The following is a 25256-nucleotide window of genomic DNA, read 5'->3' on the forward strand; positions in this document are numbered from 1 at the left end:
AAAAACGCTCTAAAGTTGGGATTTTTTCAGATGACAAAATATGGAAAATATTGGCAAAAACGCTCTTAAGTTGGGCGCTCTTAAGATGGAAAACCACGGTATATTCTCCAAATCCAAGTACCCCCCTTTGTTTAATTTCCCGATCGGCATATCAGAGTCGTCAGGGGCTTTGACAATTTGGACAAGGTCTCCCACAGGCAACTGATAAAATCACACTTGGGCGATAAATTGGCAGCCCACCGATGAGTAAATATGCACTTTGTCAAATAAAATCCGCATCTTCAAGGCCACATCAATCAAATTTCCGATCGGATATCATGATTTCCAAAGTCGATTGCGATCTTCTTTGATTCCCAGAAATTTTCAGGTTCTCGAACATCGATTACAGTTACTCCACTTCCGAACTCGTTTTACAACTTGGATCGATTTTCGTTTCCTTTTTGTGTATCATGGAAAACCGGAAACTGAGCGAGTAACAAGTATTTGGAGAAGGCGGAAGTTGGAGAGCTAAAATACAGACTCGGGACTTTTCAGACTAAACATCGGCAAAATATTTACACTGGTGTTTTAACGCGATTTTGGAGGGCTTGATGGTTACTACGAATGACTGAATAAATTTATTTATGAATTCTGTGAGACAGTTTTCACCCTGGGGGTAAATATTTTGGGAAATTCACAAAATAAATTTTTGAATTAATTTTTGAGAGACCCGCGCAGTCGAAAGTTCAGTAAATATTTCTTCAATATTATTTTTCAAATTGCATTTTGATTTCAAATCATCTTGACGAGCTGACCATCGCCTTGGGTTATCTCATGAATTTGCGCTTTCGAACGGAACTCGCAGATATTCAAATAAGCCACTAAAGTTTAGTTTAAAATTTATTAACCAAAAGATACTACATTCAAGAAGACGTTGACCACCATTTAGTTCGAAAGAATTTCTTCCATGCAGCATTCTTCGATTGTTGAAAACTTGAAAAAAAATTCCAATAACGATCTTTCAAAACAGAAACTCACCAAGACATTCACCAGCGTCAAGTTTTCTGATTGTTTTTGTCGGAGACTCGTTTACTTTCTCCATGAAAAATCTGTACGCCTTCAAGTACTCGCTCGTCATCGAAACATTTTTGCTTTTTCCTTCAAATGCTGGTCCCCAGTTGATCCTCGTGATGACTCCTTCGCCGTCAACGACGATATGCGGCTGTTCCCATTCGATGTAGACAGGATCGTCTCGATCCCAGTGGATTTTGATATCGGACTGGAGTCTCGCACAGAACTTTGAAGTGATCTGGCGAGCATTTTCGAACCTCTTCCGCAACTTCGAATGCGTCGATCATGATTGATTCGCCACCTGAAAAAGAGAAATTAGACTTTTTCGATTTTTTCATTCTGCACATTAGTTCTCCAGAAATAGACTAGCTCATAGGAAATATTTGTTGAAACAATTCAGACAGAGTTTTGAGCAAAAACATGAACGAATAACGCTTCAATAAAGAGGGCAAATTTTATCAATAAGCTCACTCAGATAAGTCAATTAATTAGTTTCGACAAAACTTTCGTCTTTTTCAACTAAATTTTTCCCTACCTTCGACGCATTCGTCGTTTCTTCTACAAAGCATGAAAGAAACTCCTGGTGGCGATTCCATGTAAGGATAGTCCATGTGCGGGCCGAGATAGATGCCCGAAAGCGCAATATTTATCGGATTCGGCCCATTCTTGATTTCCTGCGTCACTCCGTAAAGAGTCGTGACAGGTGGTGCAATCTTACTCTCGCAGCCTTTGATCACGCAGTAGCCGTCCTCCATCACATTTTTGGTAAGCGCGTGTTTTCCTGCTTCGTTTTCAAGCTCCAAGAAATCAACTTCGGGATTCGTGATTCGCTCGTATATCATTTTCGTCGCTGCTTTTGTTCGAGCGACTTCGTCTCTGACAAATTTTCTGAGAACTTCTCCCGGAATCATGCCCTCATGGTCCTCTCCTTTGATGCGGAATTTCAGGACGTCGTCAACGAAAAAAGCCGCTTCCAATTCAAGATCGCTAGGCCAGGAAAGCGGAGAAATGGTTTTTTGACCCGAGCCTTTTTGTCGGCAATCGCCGCAGTGGCAATTGAATCTTGAAATTTTCATCTCTCTTTTTGCCTTATTTAAATTCAAGGTACCATAGCCAAATTGTCGAAAAACTATACCCAGAAACATTTCCATTTGTTCGAAGAGCCAGATTCGCGTGATCAGCTGAAAATTGATTGACTCTGAAAAATCGTTGAAAACATTGTCTCTTGAAAATATTGAGCATTGTCATTTTTGAATATGGTAGAAAAATTCCTTTCCCGGCGGTTTTATGTTGGCCGAATTGAATCCTAAGGGACAAAAGTTCTCCTGAAATCCAGCCAAATCCAGTTCAGAGGCAACTTTTGCTGAAACAATTTGCAAAAAGTTTTGAGTCAAAACTTAATAGCATAAATATGAGGGAATAGAGCGTTCGTTAAATTTACAATAACCAAGTTTCGACATTTACACACGAGCTTTGCCGTCCTTAAAATCATTTAAATTGTAATTTTTAGGTTAATTTACCTGATGATTTTGATAGCTTGTTGGATAAAATGACGGTTATTTTTGAAAGAAAACAAGCCATTTTCTTATAAAACTAGATATAAAAACTAATCTTTATTGTTGAAAAATTTAGAAAGATGAGAGTTGTTTTAGGACGAAAGGTATATTTTCGAGTTTCTAGAGCTCGGGTCGATCTGAGCTTGTTGTTGCCATAAATGCTCAGATTACTAGAGACCAGAAAACGCGGCGCAGCAGACGCAGGATTTTGCCGAAAACGCTGCCAAAATGGGCAGAGACTCGTTTTCGCGCTTCAGCAAAACTTCAAAAAGATTCACAGTCGGAATATGGGCGAACGGTAGGACGATTTCGCGGACGAAATATGTCTAAAATTATATTTCTTGAGAAGATAATAAAGACAAAGAAGTTTTACACCCTCATGCGGAGCTGTTTAGGATGAAACTTATTAGGGACTTCAGGAAGAGTCTCAATTTACCAAAAAATGCAAGGAAACCTGATTTTCAGCATAAAAGATAATTTCGATCTAGAATTTTGCACCATTTTTGAGGCTCAAAAAGATTGCTAGAAAACTTAACAGAAATGGAAGCAGACGTAGAAACGCCAAAGTACCACGCATCAGACATAACCGACCAGGCAGGATTTCCACTCCCCAAATGAACCCTTTTCTGTTCCATCTGGGCGAAGTGTAAATCCGTGCAGGCAAAACGCTTGAAATTGCTGCAAGACAACCCGACAGCGCTCGTCAAATTCAACACCTTCAATAGGCGCAAGGGTAAGTTCTCTTCCTTGATGTCAGCCTGCTCAACCGCTTTTCTAGACAAACAAGAGAACGCGGACCTAAATCAAGTTCAAAAAAGTCGACTTCATCGTGTTCGATTCAAGTAAAATCGATCAAATAAGTCCGTTAGTAATTCCTTTCTTCAGTCTCTCAGCATTTCCGCCTGTCTCTTACATCGCGAACGACATTGCGGATTCGAGGTTTTTCAAGAAGTTCATGAAGATCATCGTTTATCTGAGTACATTGACTCTGATTTTGAGGACATCCCTCATTGTTGAAGGTATTCTCCTTCATTTTTGAACCTGTTCATTCGACAATTCTAGCGGAAAGATCATTCGAGGTGGCAAAGCCAAAGAGTGTTCCGATGGACATCAACTTCTGGTTCTTCAACACGATCGTGCATCCAGACTTTCCATCAACCACCATCTATGATAGATTTCCTTCCGAAATGCTTTCGACGATCAGACTAACGGGCGAACAACAAAGCGAGGAATATCCGTATTCGAATGACACGGATTCAAACGGCAATACGGTTCATTCCTGCGATTTCGGACCGGATGATGGCTGGCCATTATGGGCTTCAATCTTTACAACATTCTCTAAAAGTCTGTCAGCTTGGGGCAATAGCAATGGTTCCGCCTATCCTCGATCTGCATGCGCACCGATTATTGGTAATATTCAAAGGTATTTCGAATTATGTACTCCGTGGAACATCACTTGAATAATTCAGGGAGATCTGGGCGCTGTACTACAGCGATTTCATCAAAGTGGTCGAATTGATCGTCAACTTGATCTTTACCATCGAATTCTTTCTCTACCAAGCCGACGTCATTCTCGACTGGAACCCGTCGCGCTACTGGGGAAATGCTTTCAATCAGATGGAATTCGCCATTGTCGTCACTTGCTGGGTCTCTTATGCGATGGATTACTTTGCAACTTCGTATTTCTTTCAATCTTTCTTCCATCAAAGGTATTTTTTTAACTATAAAAGCCAACTAGAGACTCCCAAAATAGAGTCCCTTTTATAATCAGCAAATAATCTTTACAATTTTCTAGCCATATTGGAACCTTCGAAAACATATGCGGCGAGAACAACGACTTTCAAGCTACATTTTCTGAAGGATCTGGCTCGTTCACTTACGATCTCTCAGAACTCTGCCGCAAAGCCCGCGAAGAGCGAGACACGCCCGTCTACTCCGCCACAAATCCATTCTCAACGATCCTCTACACGATTTTCAACCGACAAGAGGAGCATAAAAAGATTCAAGAGCGATTCACAGGGTCTGCAAATGGACGATATTGCGATGGAATGAAGAAATGGGGCTTGGAATCGGAAAACGGCTGGTTCTATACGTACCTTTGCGAGCACTCTGACCCCTATGAAAATAATTTCATGGGATTCATCGGCTACTACGGCTTGACTTCGATTATCAAGAGCTTCCGTTTCATCAAAATCGTTTTCTTGGACACTCAAGTTAGACAGATTCTCATGGGTCTCCGAAAAGCCTTCAAACAGATGAAGATTATCATCCTCCTAATGGGTCTTCTTTTGGTCTTCTTTATCTTCTTGTTCACCAGCTTTTTTGAAGTCCGCAACAACAAGCTTCGTAAGTAAAAATTTTAGTTCTTTATCATGCTACTTTCATTTTTTCACAATAAATTTTTAGAGAACAAATGGACATATGAAGATTTCTCCGCTGACGCTATTCGATATCAGCAGCTAAAACCGGGTGAGGATGATGGTTTTGTCGTCTTCAGCGGTTTTATTGATATCTACTGGACTTTCGCGACGCTTTTTCAAATCCTCACTCTCGATCAATGGTCAGAAACCTTCGACAAGATCCAGCGCGGCCAGCTCGAGCACATTTACGACAACCAAACCTCTTTCTGCGACCTTCATTCCTTCCGATCCCTGACTGGCTACAAAGAACGATACGCAAGTGAGCAGTACGATTGGGGAATGAGCGAAATCACGAGCTACATTTTTGCCATCGCTCTTCCTCTGATGTGGCTTTGGCTTGCAAATGTTACTTTCAAGAACTTGATCACTGGCATTATTGTCAACTCGTTCCTTGAAGACTCGAATGAAAAGCGATACGATCAGACGGAAGAAATTATTGAAAACGAAGTCAAAGAGCTGGAAAAAGAACTGGCCGGCGAGTCGCAGTATGATCGAGTTCCGATAAGTATGATGGAACCAATAGGCTCCGCTGAATCTATGAAAACAAGTCAATCTGGCAAAACTGACATTGAGCTACAGGAATGGGGTCAGAATTCGACTAAGCTTGAAGCAAAAGAAGGCGGACTTTTTTACCCTTATTGCAGAGTGTTAATAATACGATCAAAACACTTGAAGAAAGAGCCCTTTTTATGCGAGAAAACTATTGGAAACCACATCGATGGCCACTATTCAAGAAACATTTTCCATCTCTTAGTGAAATGAGCGAGAACTTGTGGCAGAACTGCTCCATCAAAGGCATTTTCGGACTCATCAAAATTGGGTTCAAGAAGATCTGGAACGCGCTGATCAATTGCTGCAAAAAGAAAGAAAAGGTCGAAGACAGGATTCCTGATGCTTTTGGACATCATATTCGATCGTTTGGAGGAATGACGCTAGATATTGAAGCAGCTTCGGAGTCGACGCTTTTGAGAAGTGATGCGGATATGCCAAGCCACACGCAATACACTTTCGACTCTCACGAGCCGGACGATTCTGATGATGAAAATTTCCTCTCGCTCCGAAAGAGTCGCGAAGACGGGCAAGGCAACAGATCCGCCATTGCATCGTCTCACATGATGAAGCACCCAGCGATTACAAACAGCCATCTTGCCCAAATGATCCAGGTTTTAACATTTTTAAATACCTTTTCTATAAATTTCTAGCGCCGAAAAAGTCTGATGAGCCACGCATCAAAACAAAGTTACGAATCTTCTTCCTCTCTCGATCCTTATTCGAAACATTCTCTGTTCTCGAAAGGATCGGGTGGCAAAATTTCCGGCAAAAGAAGTGGCGACTCGCATGCAAAAATATTTCCAAGCGATCTACTCAATCCTGAGAAAAACCTCAGCAATAACGAGTCATTCCTTACCGAAACGAGTCGATCTACTCAAAAAAGTCATACTACTGGCCAGGGAGATAATCCAGATGAAGTCGAACACGCCAACTGGGAGATTTTGATTCAGATTCACGAAGACAGGATCAGGAAAGGGCTCAAATTTTGACTAGTTTTTGCCATTTTCACTGTTGAACTTGAAAATTTGAAACCCGAAAAAGCGGAACACCACGAGATACGCTCTGGCCACAAGACTCGCTCTTTGTCTACCTTGAATTGATGGAAAAGCTTCAAGAGAATCTTCAAGAAAGAGCTGAAATCATGCGAATCTTTTCCACTCTTGTCGTCGACGGAAATGATACAAGCTAATTATTTCCCGTCGAAAATTATATCCTGCCATTTATTCAATGAATAATAATAAGTATAAAATGTTTTTAAAATCGTATAATTATGTTTATTGAAAGAAAATACTTTTTGATAGCAGCAGATTTGTGTCTTTAACAAGATCATTTTTTGTTGGGTCTCCTCGGTAAAGGTCAAGTAGCTAAAAGTCGTGAGCAGACTTTTTCAAATAAATGATTACCTCTAAGAATTTATCTCTTTCGTTGTCATAGAAATTTCCGGTGCACCAGTCAGTTCCGAGGTAGCCTTGTTTTTCGTAATAGCCTCCGATATCAATGGGAATTATTCTTTTTGTTTCATAGTAGGCTTTCGCTGATCCACTTTAAATTGGTTTTTGAGAAACTCCTAAATTGAGAGAACCCTTTTTCAAAAACCAAAACCCATAAACAGGCCCCATTCGCTGAAAAATCCTCGTGTAAAGCTTCCCATTTTCATCCCCTGGAATCGGCGGTAGAACATGTCCTTTGCTCTTTTGCTCCTCAATGTAATTAAGAATCTCCTCTATGATTTCAGAGTAGGCTTCTGGATTTTCTGAATCAGGACCGACGAGATTCTCAATTTCAAATGGGTCCTCCTCGAGATTGTACAAGCTGTATCCGTCCAGCAGGACTTTTTTCTCATAATCGTCAGCAACAGTAATCGACTCCGAGAATACTCTTTCCCAGTAGCTGCTCGGGCGATCGAAAAATCTTCGTAGCTCGCTGTTTACTGTTACTTTCTTGGATGCATTTGTCTTTTTTAGAAAAGATTTTTACAAAAAATTGCACTTAAAGATTTCTTGTCCGATCAAAATTATTGCATCCGTTCCTGGTTTGTCTGCATTTTCATCGCATTTAAAAGTATTTACCTTCATATTGAAGTTCATAAATTTATACCTTCCATATCTAACAGCAATCTGATCCTCCCACCTTTGCTTCTTCTCATTGTAAAAATCCAAAACGCCGTAGACAAAACTCTCCCTCTTATTCTTCACCCATCGATTTTCAAGTTCTATTTTTCTCGAAATTCCGTCCATGCTTGAGTCTGGCTCGATTCCCGCGAAATCAAGAAAGGTGGGGACCCAGTCGACGATGTGGAAGGGATAGTTCAACCTTGATCGTGCGAATTTTCTAGTGGTGGATATGAGGAAAGAGGGGCTAAGAACACCGCCCTCAAAAAGAGAGTTTTTAAATCCCTTGTACGGGTAGTTGCATGCTCGTGGGGTGTAGTCAAGCTCATCATAATCAACTGCGCTCGAGTCGGGACTTCTTCCGCCGCCAAATTTCTTCACAGCGCCTCCGTTATCCGACTGAAAAACAATCAGCGTCTCTCTATGTTTGTCCTTCTTTGCTTGTTGGTAAATCTCTCTGACAGCCGTATCGATTTGGTTGACAGCTGCGAGGTGTTCAGCCCGAGTGTAAGCGATTTCAGGGTGCTTTTCTTGGATTCTAGCGATGAGCTCTTCCGGCGCTCGGGTTGGCTCGTGAGGCGCGTTGAAAGCGAGATAGACGTAAGCAGGCGTGTTGGTCTTCTTTGATTGCTTGAGAATTTCAACTGTTCGATCGCGAAACAGATCTGTAGTCCATTCTCCATCAGATTGTAAGTCAAGTTTGTGCCGTTCCTCTGTATTGTCGTAGAAATCATGGAAAAATGTCTTTGATCGTTTTATGTAATGTCCTCTGTAATCCACAGCGCCGGAGTAGTGGCCATAAAAAGTGTCGAAACCTCGGTTTGTTGGGAGATACGAGCTGTTGCAAACTCCTAAATGCCATTTTCCAACGGCGTGCGTGTCGTAGCCGACTTCTTTCAAATACTCAGGAAGGGTTTTGTCATTCGTATTCATTCCGAAGGGGACTTCTCGGGCGATCGGAAAGGATCCCATGCCGCTTCGGAAAGCATAGCGGCCAGTGAGAGCCATAGCACGGGAGGGGGAACACCGATGGGAGGAGTACATTTGCGTAAACTGAGGGAGTGAGAAAGAGGTTGTTCGACCTGACTTACTTGGGTTCCATTTTTAACGAGTTTATCCATAAACGGAGTTGATTCTAGCCCAACATTGTTCCAACCAACATCTGCCCAGCCCAAATCATCGACCAAAATATACACTTCTCTGTTTTCAATACTCTATCTCTAGATATGAAAATTTGGGAAATAAAGGAAGATTTTTTTTAATTTGATAGAAAACAGTCCTATATTTGGTCTTTCATCCTGACTTTCTTCTGCAAAACTCTCTGTAGTTAAAAATGAAAGAATAAGTGCCAAACATGTCCGAATTTTTTTCATTATCTGAAAAAAACGTTCTGTTTGATAATTAGAAATATTTAGACAGTTTGACGCGAATTCAGTGACCTTAAATTCTCTGACTCAAGAAGCTCAATTAGTCGTGTTTCCGATGACTTTGAATTTCAAGGTTTTTTGAATCTCAAAAAGAGGAGTACCTGGATCGTAAAAAAGTTCTCCCAAAATGTTACTCTCGGCGTTTTTTATGCTTTTATATAATCCACTCTCTGAATACGCCTTTGTAGCTCTGTTTATCGCAAAATACAATCTTGCGTATCTTCTGATGGTAAATAAATATCTTCTGACCTCTGGAAAGATTTAGTGAAAGCGCTTTTTTACCTTTATCATAAAGGCTTTATGCCAAATTGGCTCATTATGAGGCTGTTCCGGAATCTTTGTTGACGCGTTAGGCAAAATTACGATAATAACATCGTATTTGGATGATTGATAATTCTGGCTATGTTTGCATCGTAAAATTTGTGACTTCAATGATTGACAGTTTTCTCTTTTATAATTAACAAAAACACAATCAGTAATCAATGAATCATTGACAATGATTATAAGTCAAATTTATTGTCAGGTTCAGATTAATTATGTCAGGATTCACAGTAAAACTTATTTCAAAGACATTTTTAAGCGATAAAAGAAGGAAGTTTTCAATCTATCCCGAATGCTCCTGCGAAAATCCTTTGCACATGAGGAGTTTCTTGAAATTTTTGCGATTCTCTTCTGCTCTTTCTTTCGGCGCAATCATGATCGTCCAAAAGAAATTGAAGATGATCGATAGTGGCACAATAATATAAACACTGAGCTGGATTTCTTCCGAGATCTGCATGTTCTTTCTCGTCGCCATATAAATCACCCAGTTCTCGAAACCGATCAGAAGGAAGTTGAAAGTTGACATAGAACAATCGTTGTGTATCGAGAATGGACTTGTACTGCAAATTCTTCCTCCTTGTTGTCATGTAGGTGAAAGTGAGGAGGGAACTGATAAGAGACAAGATCTGGAGAACGCTGACACAACTCTCATCGGAATCGGAATGAAGGCATTTTTGGATGAAGAAAATTTGAATCAAAAGCTAGAAAATATGACTAAAGAGCAGTTATCATTCCTCTTACCTGTGGCGCAGCTTCCGTTGCTGCTTCTAGGGCTCGAATTTTCAATAGTTCGTCTCTCATATCATTCAGGTCTTTTTCTTCTTCCAATTTTGGTGCTCGCAGATTCCTGTTTTCCCCACTGTTTACAGTTGTCCACGCTTTCATTCGTTTATAATAGTGCAGATAATGCATGAACGGACCGACGAGGAACACGTGACCAATGGCCAGCGATCCGTTATCTCCCGATCCGTTATCTTCGTTTTCATTCTCTCCATAAATCTTCTTGGAACTATGAAAGTATGAATAGCCGGCTACAAGCCAGCCGGAAATCAGGACGAGAAGAAACGTTGCGACACCCCAGTAAATTTCGCCTCTGATTATGAACGAAATGCCAAGAGCAATATCGGATCTTCAATTCAAATGAATTAAAAGTTCTTCTCTTTTTACTTACATAATATCGAAAAGATAGAAAAACGCGCTTACACAAACTCGACTTGTATCTTCTTTCGCCAGTTCTACGCCTCTCGATCTCAAGTTCTTCGGATTAAAACAAACGAAAAGAAGAATCGACCCAATTCCGAGAATACCAACTGGTAGTTTCAAGCCATTCTCTTCAAACCAAAGCACTGTTTCGTTTCTCATTTTTTCTCGTCATCAATAAAAACTCAGTTGCGTTCCTGCGAGAGTGCTTGCCATCGAATTGCAAATATAGAATTGGTAAGAGACACTGTGTAAATATAGTAAGATTTATGAATCACAAATTCCTGTTCCAAGGATTGTGAAAATGATGAAGTCGAAAACGGGCGAAACGTTGAAAATGACCGAAAAGATCAACAAAGTCAGAATTCCTCATAAATACGAGAAACAAATATGAGGATCATTATTGATACAAAATCAAACATCATCGCAAAAGTAGCCTCAGCGGTTCACTCAGAAGAGAATCAGATTCAACTGACAGTTGAAAAGAAACCCTCATGTTTCAAAGATGGGACTCTTCAGACTCAGATTCCAGCTTCAGCCCCACGGAGTCTGAATTATCTGTTGGCCGAGCATGCCGGTCGCTGATACAGTTTCTTCTCTGCCCTCCTTATGGCGGAGAAATGACAGAGGGACCGTTTGGTTGGTCTCCTACTCATGAAACTATTCGAAGTGAGGTACACTTGGCTTTCAACCCACTTTTCTTTGCTTCATTTTAGTGCGTTGACTTGTTCGCTTTGTGCAAGAATTCAAAAGACTACGACGATTATGGAAACCGAATCAATGTTTACTCTGCTCTTCGCATGGATGGAAGCTACACAAGTTGAGGATGGAATATTTTAAAAGATTCTAGGACTCTTTTAGACAATATAATCGGCATGAAACACATTTACGCAGAATCCGATGGATCCGAACTTGTCAATCCGACTCTAGGTGTCACAAAAGGATCGCTATCAACAACGATAGCGATATCGGAGATGTCAAAATCAAGCTTCGATGGATATTTGATCATTGTGATGATTGTGCTTTTATCCATTGGAGTAATTTATCTGAGTTTATTGAAGAAATCAAAAGAAATACGAGAAGAAAAAGAAGACTCTGAGAAATCACCTTCTATTCTTGTCTGAAATTTACTCTGAATAAAAATCTAACAGTTGACAACCTTGACAAAATGGTGACAAAAAAACCCCAAAAAATGGGCCTTTTTCAGAAAAAGCGTGACTGTCGCGCGTGGGCGCATTTTGCGCTAAATCGCGGTCTCCGCCGCGAGCGCTGAATTATTTTCCGTTTTCTAAAAAAAGTTTTTTTTTTCTAGAGAGATAATGAACTGAGAAGAAAATCAAATAGAAGAAATTCAAAGTAATAAAGTGAGAAAATGATCGAAGGATTGAAAAGCATCGACGAATTAAAAGCCGAGTTCGAAGCGCTAGAAAATGAAGAGAACGAGATCGACGCGTTGTTACAGGAAGTGCACAGTACCAAGCCGGATCTAGAGGTGAAAGCCGTTCAACTCCAGCGACTCGATCTTGATTCCCTCGAAGAAGATGCAACACACCTGACGAAAATGATCGACCACACTTCTTCCTTGGCCGATCAAATCTCCAAAAAGGTCCGACAACTCGATTTGGCGAAGACCCGCGTGTTTGAGGCGATTCAAAGGGTTGATGATATTCTTGACTTGAAGTTTTGCTCCGACGGGGTGGAAAAGGCAATGGCGATTCATGACCTTGAAAGTGCTGCTGGACACATTCATCGGTACCTCTGCTTGGACGAGAATTTATTGAAGGAATCTGTCTCAGGAAAGAGCTTTTAGATTCATCTTTCGATGGGTAAAACGCAAATCGATAAAAAGCAAATTGCTTTAAAAATGCTAAAGAAATCCCTTCATTTTCATCTAAATAGCTCTATAAAGACGAACGCGAATCAATTCAAACATCTATCGAAGTCCTTGAAGCAGCGCGGAAGAAACTCTCGGAACTCGTCGACAAAGAATTTGCCGAAGCCGCCAAAGATGGCGACGAAAACAAAGTCGAAAAGTACCTCCGTCTTTTCCCGCTGCTAAAGGAGCCTGAGAAGGGGCTGGACAAGTTTGGGAAGTTTCTGCAGATCAAAATCACGAAAAAGTCGAAAGAGGTTATTCTAAAACGATTTTAATTAGCCTGAATTTTGCTTTTTAGGCGATCGAGCGCGCTAGAAACAAGGAAATTTCCTTCGCGGATGCGGCTACTGTCGTTTTTGAATCCATCGCTGGTCTTGTCGATAAATCTCAACCTTTCGTCGAGACTTACTACGGTCCCGGCCAGCTAAAATCGATGGTTTTCCAGCTTCAAAAAGAATGTGACAAACAAGCGATAAATGTTCTTCAAGCTTTTGACATGGACAGAGGATTCAGCGCGCTGAGCCAGAAGGTCATGAAGAGTAAAAGAGGCGATGTTGACTCCTTATCACTCGATGCTGTCCTGACAGAAACTGCTCGACTGTCCGAGCGAGGAGAAATGTACTTCCGTTTCTTGCGAAGACGGCTTGCTACTGATCTGGAAAGCGTCTCCAAGGTAGATATCTTTTACAAAAAACCTCGAAAACGAGTGATTTTAGGGAGAAAAGCTAGACGAAGAAGTCCGAAAGCTAGAAAACTGGATCGGCAACACATCGCTTGCGCATCACTTACAAAGTATCATGGGAAAATACGTTTCGATGGAGAAATATTACATGAAAGAATCGCTGCAGAAAGCGATTCAGATGGATCAATTCGCCGAGGGTTCGCTCACAAGCTCCATGATCGACGATACGTTCTACATTTTGAAGAAATCGAGGGATCGAGCGGTCATGAGTGGGAATTTCAACTGCGTGTGCGCTGTTATTAATCATATCTGTAAGTTTCGAGATACCTTTAACAAAATTACGGCCATTCTTCTTAATTTTCATTTAGCATCGTTGCTGGAAAGCGATTTCTTCGATACACTTTCTTCAAATCTCCGATCGTTCCCGAGCGGCGGCCTGATGGACAACCTTAGCATGGGAATCACTGCGTTTTCTGGTACTCTAACCGGCGCAATGGGAGGCTCTGGAAAGGTCGTTTCTGCTGGAGACGCTGCTGAAGAACAGCGACAATGTGAGTTCTTGTTTAATGATAATCGGATGAAGATGGCTCTTTTTTAGTGTTTTTGACGTCTCTGAGCAACGCGGAAATCGCAGTAGGCTACATTGGAGAACTAGCCTCGGTGGAAATTGTAAGGCGATTGGGAAGAAAGCTCTCGGCTGGAGAAACGGAGAATATGAACAGCTGCGTCGAAGATTTGAAGGATCTGGCGAAGAAGTTCGAGCAGCTGGTCGAGAATGGAATCAAGGAATTGAACAATTCAGCGTTGAAACATGAAGTCAAACCGCTGATTGAAGATTTCAGAGGTAAAATTATGCTGGTTACGACAGTTTACTGACCGTATCTGCTAGATGTCCCACACGACATCGACGACGACGAGTTCGCAGAAGCAGAAGCAAACGAGCCCTGGGTTCAAAACGTCCTCATTCACCTACACACAGTTCTAGAAAGCTTCAAGCCGCGCATGTCGCCCGATTCCTTCGACCAGCTAGTCTCCTATCTTACGAATACTGTTGCAAACACTCTAGAACGCGCCGTGTTGAAGTCGCGTTTCACTCGCCTTGGCGGATTACAATTTGATAGAGAACTCCGAGCGCTCGTCAATTTTTTGACTTCTGTGACGAGCTCGACGGTCAGAGATCGTTTCGCAAAGCTGCATCAGATTAATACTGTGCTAAATTTAGAACAGGTAAAAGAGAAAAGTTCTACAGCGAATAATGAACCCTTCTTCCTAGCCACAAGAAGTTCTAGAATACTACGGATCATCTTCAAGCGGTGTCACGTGGCGATTAAGCCCATCGGAAGTGCGAGATGTTCTTACCCGACGAATTGACTTCAGATCTGAAGACATTCGCCGACTAAAACTTTAGTTCAATTGCAATGACTATTTCACTATCCCATTTTTCTACATTTTCTGTCTTCTGTGCAATAGTAGTATTACCAACCGACAATTACAATTCATATTATTTTAAGATCTACTTCAATCATTTCTTTAAGAATTTTGATAAGCTCAGTGAAAATGAGCTACGGTCACAAAGTCCAGAAAGTGATGGTTCAGCCCATTAACTTGGTCTTTCGATTTTTCCAGAAAAAGATCCGGGTTCAAATCTGGATCTACGACGTTGTCAACCTTCGACTCGAAGGTAGGGCCGAGAAAAGAAACAGACAAAGATTCGTTCAGGTGTCATCGTCGGCTTCGACGAATACATGAACCTGGTTCTGGACGACGTTGAAGAAATGCACGTCAAAACTCACTTCAAACGAAACATCGGACGAATCCTTCTCAAGGGCGACAACATCACTCTCATCCAACAGGCGCCTCAATAAACCCGCTGCCAAGAAACGCAAGCATCATGAAGCAAAAGCAGCCCTTTCTTACCGTAGTTTCAAGGCCAGTGCTGCCTTTTTATGGCGGTAAAAAGCTGTCTTTTTTGCTTTTTTTCTCTGCTTGTAATAAAAATGAAAAAATCTTTATTCGAAGGTGAATAACGATCAGATTGTCTGGCAGATTTTGGCAATAAATTTGTCAGTCAATCATCGTTATATCACACCTCTCGACAACAATTTCCGCTTAAGGACCCCCCCGTCAGCTTTTTTCGAAAAATCAAATTTCGGAATTTTAAAATTTTGACCACTGAAATGGATTCTACGGGTGAAAAAACGATTTTGAGGCTTCATTTTTTGGGGGTCTATCTCGACTCTAACACCCTCAAAATCGCCTTTGAAAATTGGACTTTTCGCCAAAAATTGACGAATTTGCCCTAATTTTGGCTAAAATATTGATTTTTATTGGTCAAAAATTCCTCTTATCAAGTTTTTGACGCAAGCTTAACCAGAGGACGGATTAAGAACCAAAAATATGGTGTTTTTAAAAATTTCCATTTTCGAAGAAAAGAGCTGACGGGGGTCCTTAATAAAGCTTTATAGATCCGCTAAATAGCCGCAACTTTAATTGCGCCAAAAATAAATCAAGGAGTACCGCAGCAGATACGGTGGTCTTCCCGTACTCGCAAATTCTGCATTATGATTCATTACGAAATTATAAATAACAAGTTTTGCCAAACAACAAAACTTACTTTGAAAGTCCAAAAAGGGCAACTTCAAGAAGTCCAGAAACCAACTCCACGTCACTGGTAAACCTTTTTGGCTCATCAGAAAGGACTCTTTGGGCAGTATCTCGAAAAGCGCCGTGGTTCCGGATTTGGCCTTGGCTTCCAAGTCACACTTTTGAGATCCATGCAAATTGTGGCCTCATTAAAGTCACGCGAGCGGTATAAAAAGAAATTATGAAAATTTGCATCGACAGAAGAATAGACGAATTTTCAATTGAGAAAAGAAGAAGATGCGTGTTTTTGGCTTTTTGATTCTCTCAGGTACTTGATTTTCCTGAAAAATTTAAATAAAAGTCAAATTTAGGGTCTTGTCAAGACTATCAAAGCCGAAATTACGGCTCTTACCTAAGTCCAAGAGACGTCGGCGAAGAAACATTCGACATCTGCTCAAGATGGATTTACGATGCTCTTCGCTGCGAACCCCCACGAGGAAAAACTTCGAAATACATTCATCGCTTTCAAAAAGTCATCGGCGACGCTCTCTGGCATGTTGAATCCACGTACAAATGCTCGGTCAATCGAGGTAGGCGAGAGGCAATTGACGTGTATTCAGGAGAATATGACGAGAAAAGTAATGAGTACGAGTACGAATATGAAGGCGATGCGGTTGTGGCAAGTGATGGGGATATAAGAAAGTTTGAAGCAAGATCGCAAATGGGCCTCGGGCGAGTGAGAAATGATGACCTAAGATCCCAGGTAGAGAACTTTAAGATTTTTGTCAACAGACTATTAAACCTACCAGGACCTGAGGACCCTGATTCAAGCCTCTACACAGGTTTCCTCCCAGTTAGTTATACAAATTTAGTGCATCGAAAGTTTTGCCCGATTCTATCAAAAAACTGACATCACCAGTTGCCGAAAAAAGTACGCCTGGAAAGCTCGAACCGACGGATTGACAAGACAAATAACAAAAATGATGTTCATCTGTATGAAATCAAACGGATATTGACATCGAATCTATCACTTTGACTATTATTATTATTATTGTAAATACAATAAGAAAACTTTTTATTTTATGAGAGTACATGGTTGTTTTTATTTGAAGATTAAATATGGGCGCTCGAAAATGAGCTTTTTTCAGCTTACAGATAAAGAAAGCTTTTCAGGATAGATACAGAAATTTGAAAAGAATTGCACAGTGCTCGATTTCAAAGACGATTATTGTTGAGTTGGCTATATGTACGTTTTAATTTTGCCAGAACATAATCGTACACTTCGTATTCGTACTTGAGGGAAGTTTGTGTCCGCAGAAACTCTCTTGATTTTTGTCCCGCTTAAAAGACAAGATAAGAAGATAAATTGATGTCTTTCCTAGTAAAAAGAATTGCTGCTGGGTGCTTTTTACGATAGTTGCGGTAAACCAAAATTTATCAGATGACCAGATTACTTTTTGCTACAACACAAAGAACGATAATTGAGATGATTCTCGACGGATTAATTTATTTCCTGCGGTCACTAAGCATAAATCGTGGTTCATGAACTTTCCCAGAAAAACAACCATGTTCTCAAAACTGTCGAATAGACAAGATCTTTTTGACGTCTCTTTCGGTGTTCAAAAATATGGACGATTCTCACTCTCGAACTCAAGGACATCGAAATTATACCTGGTTTTTTGAAAGTTGTCAGTGTTCCATTCCGCATTTTTTCGAACGACTCCATTTTCACGACAGTGCTGGCGTTTTTATAAAAAGCAGGAAGAAGAGCTTCCAGGACTTTGAGCGACATCTCAAGTTCATCAAGCAGCCCAACAAAAGCGTAGTTATGATCGATGTTGTACTAAATCCCGGCAGTTAATTAATTGAGCGGAAGAAAGACAAACCTTTGCTCGGTCGACCGCCCACTGTCCTCGTTCTTGACATCGTGGGTCTGAGTTTGGGCTCGTTTTTTGGTTATTCTAAAATGATCAAGCCGGCTCTGACGACCCGGAAACGACCCTCATTAATCCCTTATAAAGAATCTTGTAAAATCAAACGACAAGAAATATAAAATCAAGCCATATAAAGCCCATTACTTGGCCGCACAAATACGGGACTATCTGCCACCAAGGTTTTACACATTCTTGCCGTCTATTCGCCACGCATTCGTCGACAGTTTCCTTCTTCCGTTCTTCGGTCAATTTCGCTTTTCCGCCACCGCCCAGATGATTGCCGAATCGAGAAAAGTAGTAAAAGCTTTCAAATCGAGCTAGAATAATTTGATGATTCTACCGGCTGAATTAAGCATTATTCGTTTCAAATTGAATGTCAAAGTTAATGGCTAGAAGTAAGGATTTATAGATTTTACCTATCGGATCACGAATCATGTTGATGTAGGCGACTTTTTTCTTTTGAGTTGGGTCCCTTAACGATCCAATTAAAATATTAATGACTCGTTAGCGTAAATCGTCTTCAATGTTAGAACAATTAGACAGCTAAGATTCAAAAATGAAATTTTTCTTACCAGAAATCAACATAATTCTGATGTCGAATGTACATATACGGTGGGGTTTGCTCAAACACATATTTTCTGAAGGCATCTTGTTCTTCTTGACTCTTCGTTTGCTTCTCCCCCGGTTCGTAAGGAGACTCGACTTTGAATCCGTTTTTTCCTCCCAAGTCGTAGGCTAGTTGGGTCATCGACATTGAGCCGCATTTCGGAACACGGTTGAATACAACGTAATCTATATTTGGCAATGCTTTCGTTGGATCAAGAATGATGCTATTTCGAGGAAGAGAACCATCTTCAATTAGGAGGCTTAACTTCTAATACGGTCGAGTTATGATTTTCTCCCACGCTGATAATCATATAAGCAAATTTGATGATCCTGGCCTAGGCTATTTTTGGTCGTTTCTGGAGGGGATCGGTGGACTCTTTTGCTTACAAACTCACTGAAAAAAGTACATATGATGTAAATATTTATGACCTCGACTAAGAAAAGATTAATGTTGTAAAATTTTACCTTTTCTGACCAGGTGATGAAATAAAATCAATCAAGAAAATGTACGTTAGGTAGATCGATCCATAAATGGCAATGAAGTAAGTGATGTTTTTTCGTCGTATTCCGCATACTGTGAGAGGGTTTCGACATCGCTAAATAAGGCATTACAAATTTTAAATAAGGCTGTTGCTTTTTCTTTTAAATTTGACATTGCTTTGTGATTAATTAAACTTTCGTCTAAGATGTTGTCTCATTTAATGAAAGAGGGTTCATGTCGTGAACAAAAGTTACCTCTTTTTACATAAATTAATCAACTGAGACCCTAAATTTTGCAATGAAAATCAATACAATGAGACTTAAATGTTTCTTTGAAGATAAAAAGTATTTTTTACAGCTTTCTTTTTCTTCAAAAAAAGGTAAGCTTATGATACAAAGACCACATTTCGTTTTGGTGAGAACTTTGGTGAAATCATTTGGTGAGCCTTAATATAATAGTATTTTACCATGTCTTTTAACATCAAGGAATAACTGAAGGAACCAATTTTGTCTTCCGGTTCTATTTTCTCTTCTTTCTATTTTTTTCTATTTTTTCGTTTTTTGTTGTGATAATCGGGTAACGAGCTAACCGTTAAAATAAGTCTGATGAGCGCCCGTTTATTGAGCCGCTAGTTGCCAAAGCTAGCAGGAAATTAATATAGTGATTTAGCATCATGCTCTGGCGTTCTCGTAAAAACCGAAGAAAAAAGAGTGCATCGCCAGTTATTTTTTCTCAGCGGGGTTCTTTTTGATCGTTATTGTTTTTGACGGGTTAATTTATATTTGAATGTCCGATGGTAAATATAAGTGTCATGTTATGATAATTAAGTCGAATTTATCAGGTATGAAGAGTGGGTTAATAAAACTGTCATCATTTTTTGGCAAAAATGACACCTTAAAATGCCAACTATAAAGCGTGAACTTACTGCAGTTCAGATATACAGTAGTAAGAAGGAACTTGTTTGGCTTCCAATTTTCTTCGGAAAAAGTCAGAAGACGTACTAAAGAGTGCTAAGAGACGTCAAATACAGTCTTGTTCACTGCTTGTCAGATTTTCAATTTATCGACAGCAATATAAATCCATTTTTTGTTCAGTCCACTTACTTTTTTCAATAAAAAAACACCGATAAAAAGGTAAAATCATTTTCAACTGAAAAAGAGAGCCATCTTTTTGCATTTTTCTCATAGCAAAATGAAAACGAGCTTTCTTTGAGCCAAAATGGGACTATCAATTACAGTAAAAAGGGTAATAAGAGTGGCTATCTATTTATAATGCAAGTAGACAGGCGCTTTTTGAGTCCCATACTCGCTAAACACCCTGGCTCCATTTACTCATCCTTGTAGGTAGACCTTTCACCAGCATTCATTGAAGAGTATCCATTCAAAAATTAAATTGTCAGAAGAGAAAACGCCAATAGCTCCGAAAAAAACAAACGCCAGGCTCGTCGCAATTATTTTCTCAGCCAGGGATAAGAAAAACAACGATCAGGAATAAAACAAGATCAGGGAATCAAGGAGAATCGAACTGAAAAACAGAGAGAGAAGGACGACGGAAAACTGCATCGATCTTCAAATGAGTCTATGGGAAATAGTCTAACAATGAATTATTACTGACTTTAAGGGGGGGGGGGGTCGACGAGAATTTTTTCAGGGATGATCGTAATTTCGCTTATACACATAGTCAGGATATGAATCTTATATTTTTGGAATTTACAGATTCTTCTAAATCTGTTGAGCCTAAAATCATATGATAAAAATTAGATTTAGTGGTCGAAATGAACAAAATTGTAAAAAAATTGGCCATTTTTGGTGCATTTTCGCGAAAATGGCCCTACTTTGACGGGATTTTTAACCGACTTTTTCTGGCCAAAATTTTTTCTAGTTTTCGCCGCCTGATTTTTACAACCCTTTTCTATCGACCAGTAAAATCAGATTTTGCCTATCTTATCAGGTTTTCCCGCATTTTTGGTCACGGAAATCCCGATTCTCGTCGACCCCCTCCTAAATATATATCTTATATACTGGTATATAAATATGATTGTAAAAAGAACGCCTGAGATATTCAAGGATTGACCTTATTATTATAAAGAATTAAGACAATTATGTACATTTGTATTTCTTCCATTTCTCCCTCAAGAGGTCACCATCAAGTCTGCTTTTGAGAGTAGTTTTGATCAAATATTCATGAATAGATATTTGGTCAAGCAGTGAATTTAACAATTCAATATTAATAAATAAAAAATAATCAACAAAACCCGACAGTTATTATTAATAACATGCGACTAACCCAGTCGGAATAGATCTCGTTGCGGCCCATTTAGAACAGAGAATCTGCTATTTCGGTCTTCATGGAAATTGTTTTTTTCTTTGTTGCTTCATAGAGAATAGAAAGGGTGGTTGGAAAGATAGGGTTGATTACAAATGGGGACTATTGGAAAGCGAATACTTGGTACTTGACGTTGGCTCTAGGGTCGGCTCTTGGAGCGGCCGCATTTCTTTCCTTTCTTGCTTATCTTTGCGGATGTTGGGAAGACGAAGACGGTATGATTTTTTATAATCAACGCTTCAATTACCCAAATTAAGATGAAGAACTATACAAGCCCCGTTTTTCCCGTCGATATTCATCAACAATCGTGTCCACTCCCGACTCTGCGACGCGCCGAAAAACTAACTCGTCGAACAATTTAAACTCCATTGTTCGAAGTCCGAGGGAGCCTTCATACAGTATTAAGAACAAAACTAATTTTACATTACCTCAAACAGGTAAAAAATAGGCTCAATCAATGTTCAGCGAGGACAGTTCAATCAGGGTTAAAACTACAGAAATTTAATACCTCTGCCTAGCGTTCCGTGTCTTCAAAGTACAAATCCCAGGAGATAAAATATTCAGAAACGGCAGTTAACGAAGTCAAACCTCAAACCTCCGTGAAAATAGCGAATGAAGTCTGTGATCCAACTTCAAAAAGTTCACAAGTTGCATCAATAATTACAGCAAATACTGATCAATCATCGATTCCGAAAGTTCAAGAACCAACACCAGATTCTGGGTAAGCGGTATCTTTAGGGGGTGAACGGTGAAAAAATTGATTTTTTTATCGTCCTCTAATAGAGATGAATAATATATCGATGGAAAGCCCTTCATCCACTGATCATTTTGACATATGACTTGAGGTCATCAAAGGTCACGTGGGGTCAGCTGAGGTCAAAATCTGATTTTTCCTAAAGTCGACGTAACTAGGGTTTCTATGGATGATTTTGATTGCTGATAATCACTGATAATATTAATTTTTCCTAAATTTTTATCACGTGACATATTGGAGGACCCCGGAGGACCTAGATGATGGAAGAATTTAAGCAAATTAAATGAAAATTAATCTCTTCCGGGGACTTCTTCGGCATGGTGATTAACCGAAACGTGAACATTGAAAAATCTGATAATTTGATCACGTGGACCCTCGAAGGACCCCTGATTGAAGAATTTATTTAAGAAAGAAGAGAAATCTATGTAAAAAGATAAAATAATTGATATTTCAAAAACCATAATTTAAAATCGGAAAGGACACACTGAAGTTAATTGAAAAACGGGTGTGGGCGGGGTTTGGGAAAAAATGAGACTGATCATCTCTATCTTTTCTTCAAATCCCAGCCGTAATCAAGCCCATTTCAATTAAAAAGCCAGGGACGGGGCTGAGACGGCCCGAAGGGCCGTCAAGCCCATTTCAATTAAAAAGCCAGGGACGGGGCTGAGACGGCCCGAAGGGCCGTCAAGCCCATTTCAATTAAAAAGCCAGGGACGGGGCTGAGACGGCCCGAAGGGCCGTCAAGCCCATTTCAATTAAAAAGCCAGGGACGGGGCTGAGACGGCCCGAAGGGCCGTCAAGCCCATTTCAATTAAAAGCCAGGGACGGGGCTGAGACGGCCCGAAGGGCCGTCAAGCCCATTTCAATTAAAAGCCAGGGACGGGGCTGAGACGGCCCGAAGGGCCGTCAAGCCCATTTCAATTAAAAGCCAGGGACGGGGCTGAGACGGCCCGAAGGGCCGTCAAGCCCATTTCAATTAAAAGCCAGGGACGGGGCTGAGACGGCCCGAAGGGCCGTCAAGCCCATTTCAATTAAAAGCCAGGGACGGGGCTGAGACGGCCCGAAGGGCCGTCAAGCCCATTTCAATTAAAAAGCCAGGGACGGGGCTGAGACGGCCCGAAGGGCCGTCAAGCCCATTTCAATTAAAAAGCCAGGGACGGGGCTGAGACGGCCCGAAGGGCCGTCAAGCCCATTTCAATTAAAAAGCCAGGGACGGGGCTGAGACGGCCCGAAGGGCCGTCAAGCCCATTTCAATTAAAAGCCAGGGACGGGGCTGAGACGGCCCGAAGGGCCGTCAAGCCCATTTCAATTAAAAGCCAGGGACGGGGCTGAGACGGCCCGAAGCCGTCAAGCCCATTTCAATTAAAAGCCAGGGACGGGGCTGAGACGGCCCGAAGGGCCGTCAAGCCCATTTCAATTAAAAGCCAGGGACGGGGCTGAGACGGCCCGAAGGGCCGTCAAGCCCATTTCAATTAAAAAGCCAGGGACGGGGCTGAGACGGCCCGAAGGGCCGTCAAGCCCATTTCAATTAAAAAGCCAGGGACGGGGCTGAGACGGCCCGAAGGGCCGTCAAGCCCATTTCAATTAAAAAGCCAGGGACGGGGCTGAGACGGCCCGAAGGGCCGTCAAGCCCATTTCAATTAAAAGCCAGGGACGGGGCTGAGACGGCCCGAAGGGCCGTCAAGCCCATTTCAATTAAAAGCCAGGGACGGGGCTGAGACGGCCCGAAGGGCCGTCAAGCCCATTTCAATTAAAAAGCCAGGGACGGGGCTGAGACGGCCCGAAGGGCCGTCAAGCCCATTTCAATTAAAAGCCAGGGACGGGGCTGAGACGGCCCGAAGGGCCGTCAAGCCCATTTCAATTAAAAGCCAGGGACGGGGCTGAGACGGCCCGAAGGGCCGTCAAGCCCATTTCAATTAAAAGCCAGGGACGGGGCTGAGACGGCCCGAAGGGCCGTCAAGCCCATTTCAATTAAAAGCCAGGGACGGGGCTGAGACGGCCCGAAGGGCCGTCAAGCCCATTTCAATTAAAAAGCCAGGGACGGGGCTGAGACGGCCCGAAGGGCCGTCAAGCCCATTTCAATTAAAAAGCCAGGGACGGGGCTGAGACGGCCCGAAGGGCCGTCAAGCCCATTTCAATTAAAAAGCCAGGGACGGGGCTGAGACGGCCCGAAGGGCCGTCAAGCCCATTTCAATTAAAAAGCCAGGGACGGGGCTGAGACGGCCTGACTGAAGTTGAATTATCAGTAGTCCAGCAATTGATTTCAAGCAAAAAAGTCCTCCGGAGGACTAATTATGACTCAAACTCAGTCACGTGATCAAGTTTACGCAATTTTTCGACAATAATCGGAATGAAAAAAAAGTGTCATTGCCGGGATTCGAACACCCCTATAAGGCCAACTCACAGAGTTTGGACAAATAATTAGCTCTAGAATTTTTTGCACACAAGTGCACAAAGTGATTTTATAAGTTTCTGAAAGCATTTTTTCTGTAGATTAAGAATATTTTTGATTTAGGCTTGAGGAAGGTTGAGATCAAAAGTTATCGTGAAAAAACTGTTATCTTCATGAGAAAATTGGCATTTATGATGGAAAACAACGTTGTATTAATTTACAATTATTGAATTAAATGTTTTTTATGATGCGTTTTATACGTATTCATCGATTCAAATTAGTTTTTTAAACTTTGAATTTTGCTCAATTTTTCACTGTTCACCCCCTAGGTATCTTTCATAAAAAAAGAAGCCTTTGCTCAGCAACCCTAATTTCAGGGAGAATCCTCCAAAGCGACAACGCCCAAGTTTTAAAGCAGTGGCTCAAAAGATAGCGCATGAAAAAGCACTAGAAAAGCTCCGCGATCCAAATCAGAAAAATGACTCGTTGGTCCAAACGATGAAGGCCATCAGAACGCTTAATAGAATGAGTTGAGTCCATCAAAATTCTACCCTCGCTGACCCCTATTTATAGATCGTGAGAAGGAGAAGAGAAAGCGGCTTCTTTGATAGGTTTTCGATGATTAAAATTGATGGCCAAAAGAGGTTAAAAATTTACCACGATAAATATCCTTCGCGACACTTTAATCGAAAACTGAATTATTACTGAACATGGACAGTTGAAACAAAATTGCTATCACTGTTTACTAGAAGCAGGTGAGTTAATGGCCGCCCTAAAATGAACTCGGCATGACCACTATTTCAGATTCGAATGGAACAACAGATGCATCGTGGCAGGTAAGACCAGATAATCCACAAATCTACGCGAAAATGCGTGCTTTTTCATTAACATACATGTACAGATGACGCGAATGCCCAAGAGTCCTCGGCAAAAGGGTTTCTCTGGGCGAGGCTCTCGATCCCCCAAATCCAGACACAGATCATATA

At 41.1% G+C, this 25256-nt stretch overlaps 9 protein-coding genes across 9 annotated transcripts; 6 read left to right on the plus strand and 3 right to left on the minus strand.

The window, feature by feature from the left end:
• Positions 1-771: 771 nt before the first annotated feature.
• LOC145701231 (2-(trimethylamino)ethylphosphonate dioxygenase-like) lies at positions 772-2126 on the minus strand. The gene is made up of 5 exons (XM_081778456.1): positions 1586-2126; positions 1260-1351; positions 1018-1201; positions 901-972; positions 772-860 (listed from the first exon to the last, which is right to left on the minus strand). Exons 1-5 carry the CDS (start codon positions 2124-2126, stop codon positions 772-774), a joined length of 978 nt encoding a protein of 325 aa, XP_081634582.1.
• Positions 2127-3128: 1002 nt separating this feature from the next.
• Positions 3129-6542, plus strand: LOC145704095 (uncharacterized). Its single transcript, XM_081781529.1, has 9 exons — positions 3129-3200; positions 3267-3339; positions 3385-3448; positions 3492-3625; positions 3669-4029; positions 4076-4315; positions 4402-4952; positions 5013-6189; positions 6229-6542. Exons 1-8 carry the CDS (start codon positions 3147-3149, stop codon positions 5786-5788), a joined length of 2253 nt encoding a protein of 750 aa, XP_081637655.1. The 5' UTR covers positions 3129-3146; the 3' UTR covers positions 5789-6189; positions 6229-6542.
• A 296-nt stretch (positions 6543-6838) lies between these two features.
• LOC145701232 (uncharacterized) lies at positions 6839-10819 on the minus strand. The gene is made up of 8 exons (XM_081778457.1): positions 10609-10819; positions 10179-10566; positions 9893-10138; positions 8781-8903; positions 7594-8742; positions 7181-7533; positions 6982-7120; positions 6839-6942 (listed from the first exon to the last, which is right to left on the minus strand). The coding sequence occupies exons 1-8, from the start codon at positions 10797-10799 to the stop codon at positions 6853-6855; spliced, it is 2679 nt and encodes an 892-aa protein (XP_081634583.1). The 5' UTR covers positions 10800-10819; the 3' UTR covers positions 6839-6852.
• Positions 10820-11082: 263 nt separating this feature from the next.
• LOC145701233 (uncharacterized) lies at positions 11083-11761 on the plus strand. The gene is made up of 3 exons (XM_081778458.1): positions 11083-11311; positions 11354-11456; positions 11499-11761. Exons 1-3 carry the CDS (start codon positions 11132-11134, stop codon positions 11759-11761), a joined length of 546 nt encoding a protein of 181 aa, XP_081634584.1. The 5' UTR covers positions 11083-11131.
• Positions 11762-11901: 140 nt separating this feature from the next.
• LOC145705727 (conserved oligomeric Golgi complex subunit 4-like) lies at positions 11902-14705 on the plus strand. The gene is made up of 8 exons (XM_081783210.1): positions 11902-12431; positions 12545-12767; positions 12812-13186; positions 13230-13506; positions 13564-13746; positions 13794-14039; positions 14085-14422; positions 14469-14705. The coding sequence occupies exons 1-8, from the start codon at positions 12010-12012 to the stop codon at positions 14601-14603; spliced, it is 2199 nt and encodes a 732-aa protein (XP_081639336.1). The 5' UTR covers positions 11902-12009; the 3' UTR covers positions 14604-14705.
• Positions 14706-14728: 23 nt separating this feature from the next.
• Positions 14729-15207, plus strand: LOC145705732 (small nuclear ribonucleoprotein E-like). The gene is made up of 2 exons (XM_081783215.1): positions 14729-14876; positions 14915-15207. Exons 1-2 carry the CDS (start codon positions 14753-14755, stop codon positions 15058-15060), a joined length of 270 nt encoding a protein of 89 aa, XP_081639341.1. The 5' UTR covers positions 14729-14752; the 3' UTR covers positions 15061-15207.
• A 102-nt stretch (positions 15208-15309) lies between these two features.
• Positions 15310-16809, plus strand: LOC145705730 (uncharacterized). The gene is made up of 3 exons (XM_081783212.1): positions 15310-16106; positions 16150-16541; positions 16651-16809. The coding sequence occupies exons 1-3, from the start codon at positions 16076-16078 to the stop codon at positions 16792-16794; spliced, it is 567 nt and encodes a 188-aa protein (XP_081639338.1). The 5' UTR covers positions 15310-16075; the 3' UTR covers positions 16795-16809.
• A 64-nt stretch (positions 16810-16873) lies between these two features.
• On the minus strand, positions 16874-19390 carry LOC145703174 (uronyl 2-sulfotransferase-like). Its single transcript, XM_081780495.1, has 9 exons — positions 19266-19390; positions 18784-18914; positions 18654-18712; positions 18285-18519; positions 18129-18184; positions 17854-18029; positions 17665-17709; positions 17450-17621; positions 16874-17118 (listed from the first exon to the last, which is right to left on the minus strand). The coding sequence occupies exons 1-9, from the start codon at positions 19278-19280 to the stop codon at positions 16994-16996; spliced, it is 1014 nt and encodes a 337-aa protein (XP_081636621.1). The 5' UTR covers positions 19281-19390; the 3' UTR covers positions 16874-16993.
• Positions 19391-21219: 1829 nt separating this feature from the next.
• On the plus strand, positions 21220-24912 carry LOC145701234 (uncharacterized). Its single transcript, XM_081778459.1, has 5 exons — positions 21220-21247; positions 21382-21561; positions 21689-21845; positions 24648-24799; positions 24844-24912. Exons 1-5 carry the CDS (start codon positions 21220-21222, stop codon positions 24876-24878), a joined length of 552 nt encoding a protein of 183 aa, XP_081634585.1. The 3' UTR covers positions 24879-24912.
• Positions 24913-25256: the final 344 nt, after the last annotated feature.

Source organism: Oikopleura dioica, chromosome PAR, assembly GCF_907165135.1.
Source record: "Oikopleura dioica chromosome PAR, OKI2018_I68_1.0, whole genome shotgun sequence".
Taxonomy (NCBI): domain Eukaryota; kingdom Metazoa; phylum Chordata; class Appendicularia; order Copelata; family Oikopleuridae; genus Oikopleura; species Oikopleura dioica.

Bases quoted from the DNA above. Each gene is read 5' to 3' on its own strand.
- LOC145701231 (XM_081778456.1), bottom strand. From the start codon at position 2,126: ATGAAAATTTCAAGATTCAATTGCCACTGCGGCGATTGCCGACAAAAA. The intron at 1,352-1,585 runs GTAGGGAAAAAT...TCTCTTTTTCAG, and splicing joins AAACGACGAATGCGTCGAAG to GTGGCGAATCAATCATGATC. The intron at 1,202-1,259 runs GTCCGATATCAA...GAATGGGAACAG, and splicing joins AAGTTCTGTGCGAGACTCCA to CCGCATATCGTCGTTGACGG.
- LOC145704095 (XM_081781529.1), top strand. From the start codon at position 3,147: ATGGAAGCAGACGTAGAAACGCCAAAGTACCACGCATCAGACATAACC. The intron at 3,626-3,668 runs GTATTCTCCTTC...CGACAATTCTAG, and splicing joins GACATCCCTCATTGTTGAAG to CGGAAAGATCATTCGAGGTG. The intron at 4,030-4,075 runs GTATTTCGAATT...TGAATAATTCAG, and splicing joins ATTATTGGTAATATTCAAAG to GGAGATCTGGGCGCTGTACT.
- LOC145701232 (XM_081778457.1), bottom strand. From the start codon at position 10,799: ATGAGAAACGAAACAGTGCTTTGGTTTGAAGAGAATGGCTTGAAACTA. The intron at 10,567-10,608 runs GTAAGTAAAAAG...TTTGAATTGAAG, and splicing joins TTCTATCTTTTCGATATTAT to ATCCGATATTGCTCTTGGCA. The intron at 10,139-10,178 runs GTAAGAGGAATG...CATATTTTCTAG, and splicing joins CAACGGAAGCTGCGCCACAG to CTTTTGATTCAAATTTTCTT.
- LOC145701233 (XM_081778458.1), top strand. From the start codon at position 11,132: ATGTTTCAAAGATGGGACTCTTCAGACTCAGATTCCAGCTTCAGCCCC. The intron at 11,312-11,353 runs GTACACTTGGCT...GCTTCATTTTAG, and splicing joins ATGAAACTATTCGAAGTGAG to TGCGTTGACTTGTTCGCTTT. The intron at 11,457-11,498 runs GTTGAGGATGGA...GGACTCTTTTAG, and splicing joins CATGGATGGAAGCTACACAA to ACAATATAATCGGCATGAAA.
- LOC145705727 (XM_081783210.1), top strand. From the start codon at position 12,010: ATGATCGAAGGATTGAAAAGCATCGACGAATTAAAAGCCGAGTTCGAA. The intron at 12,432-12,544 runs AGGAAAGAGCTT...ATAGCTCTATAA, and splicing joins TTATTGAAGGAATCTGTCTC to AGACGAACGCGAATCAATTC. The intron at 13,187-13,229 runs GTAGATATCTTT...GAGTGATTTTAG, and splicing joins ATCTGGAAAGCGTCTCCAAG to GGAGAAAAGCTAGACGAAGA.
- LOC145705732 (XM_081783215.1), top strand. From the start codon at position 14,753: ATGAGCTACGGTCACAAAGTCCAGAAAGTGATGGTTCAGCCCATTAAC. The intron at 14,877-14,914 runs GTAGGGCCGAGA...AGATTCGTTCAG, and splicing joins TGTCAACCTTCGACTCGAAG to GTGTCATCGTCGGCTTCGAC.
- LOC145705730 (XM_081783212.1), top strand. From the start codon at position 16,076: ATGCGTGTTTTTGGCTTTTTGATTCTCTCAG. The intron at 16,107-16,149 runs GTACTTGATTTT...AGTCAAATTTAG, and splicing joins TGGCTTTTTGATTCTCTCAG to GGTCTTGTCAAGACTATCAA. The intron at 16,542-16,650 runs GTAGAGAACTTT...ATACAAATTTAG, and splicing joins ATGATGACCTAAGATCCCAG to TGCATCGAAAGTTTTGCCCG.
- LOC145703174 (XM_081780495.1), bottom strand. The intron at 18,520-18,653 runs GCCAGGATCATC...ATCCAACGAAAG, and splicing joins AACGACCAAAAATAGCCTAG to CATTGCCAAATATAGATTAC. The intron at 17,622-17,664 runs GTTTGTCTTTCT...GCCGGGATTTAG, and splicing joins GGGCGGTCGACCGAGCAAAG to TACAACATCGATCATAACTA.
- LOC145701234 (XM_081778459.1), top strand. From the start codon at position 21,220: ATGGGGACTATTGGAAAGCGAATACTTG. The intron at 21,248-21,381 runs GTACTTGACGTT...ACCCAAATTAAG, and splicing joins TATTGGAAAGCGAATACTTG to ATGAAGAACTATACAAGCCC. The intron at 24,800-24,843 runs GTTGAGTCCATC...CCCTATTTATAG, and splicing joins CAGAACGCTTAATAGAATGA to ATCGTGAGAAGGAGAAGAGA.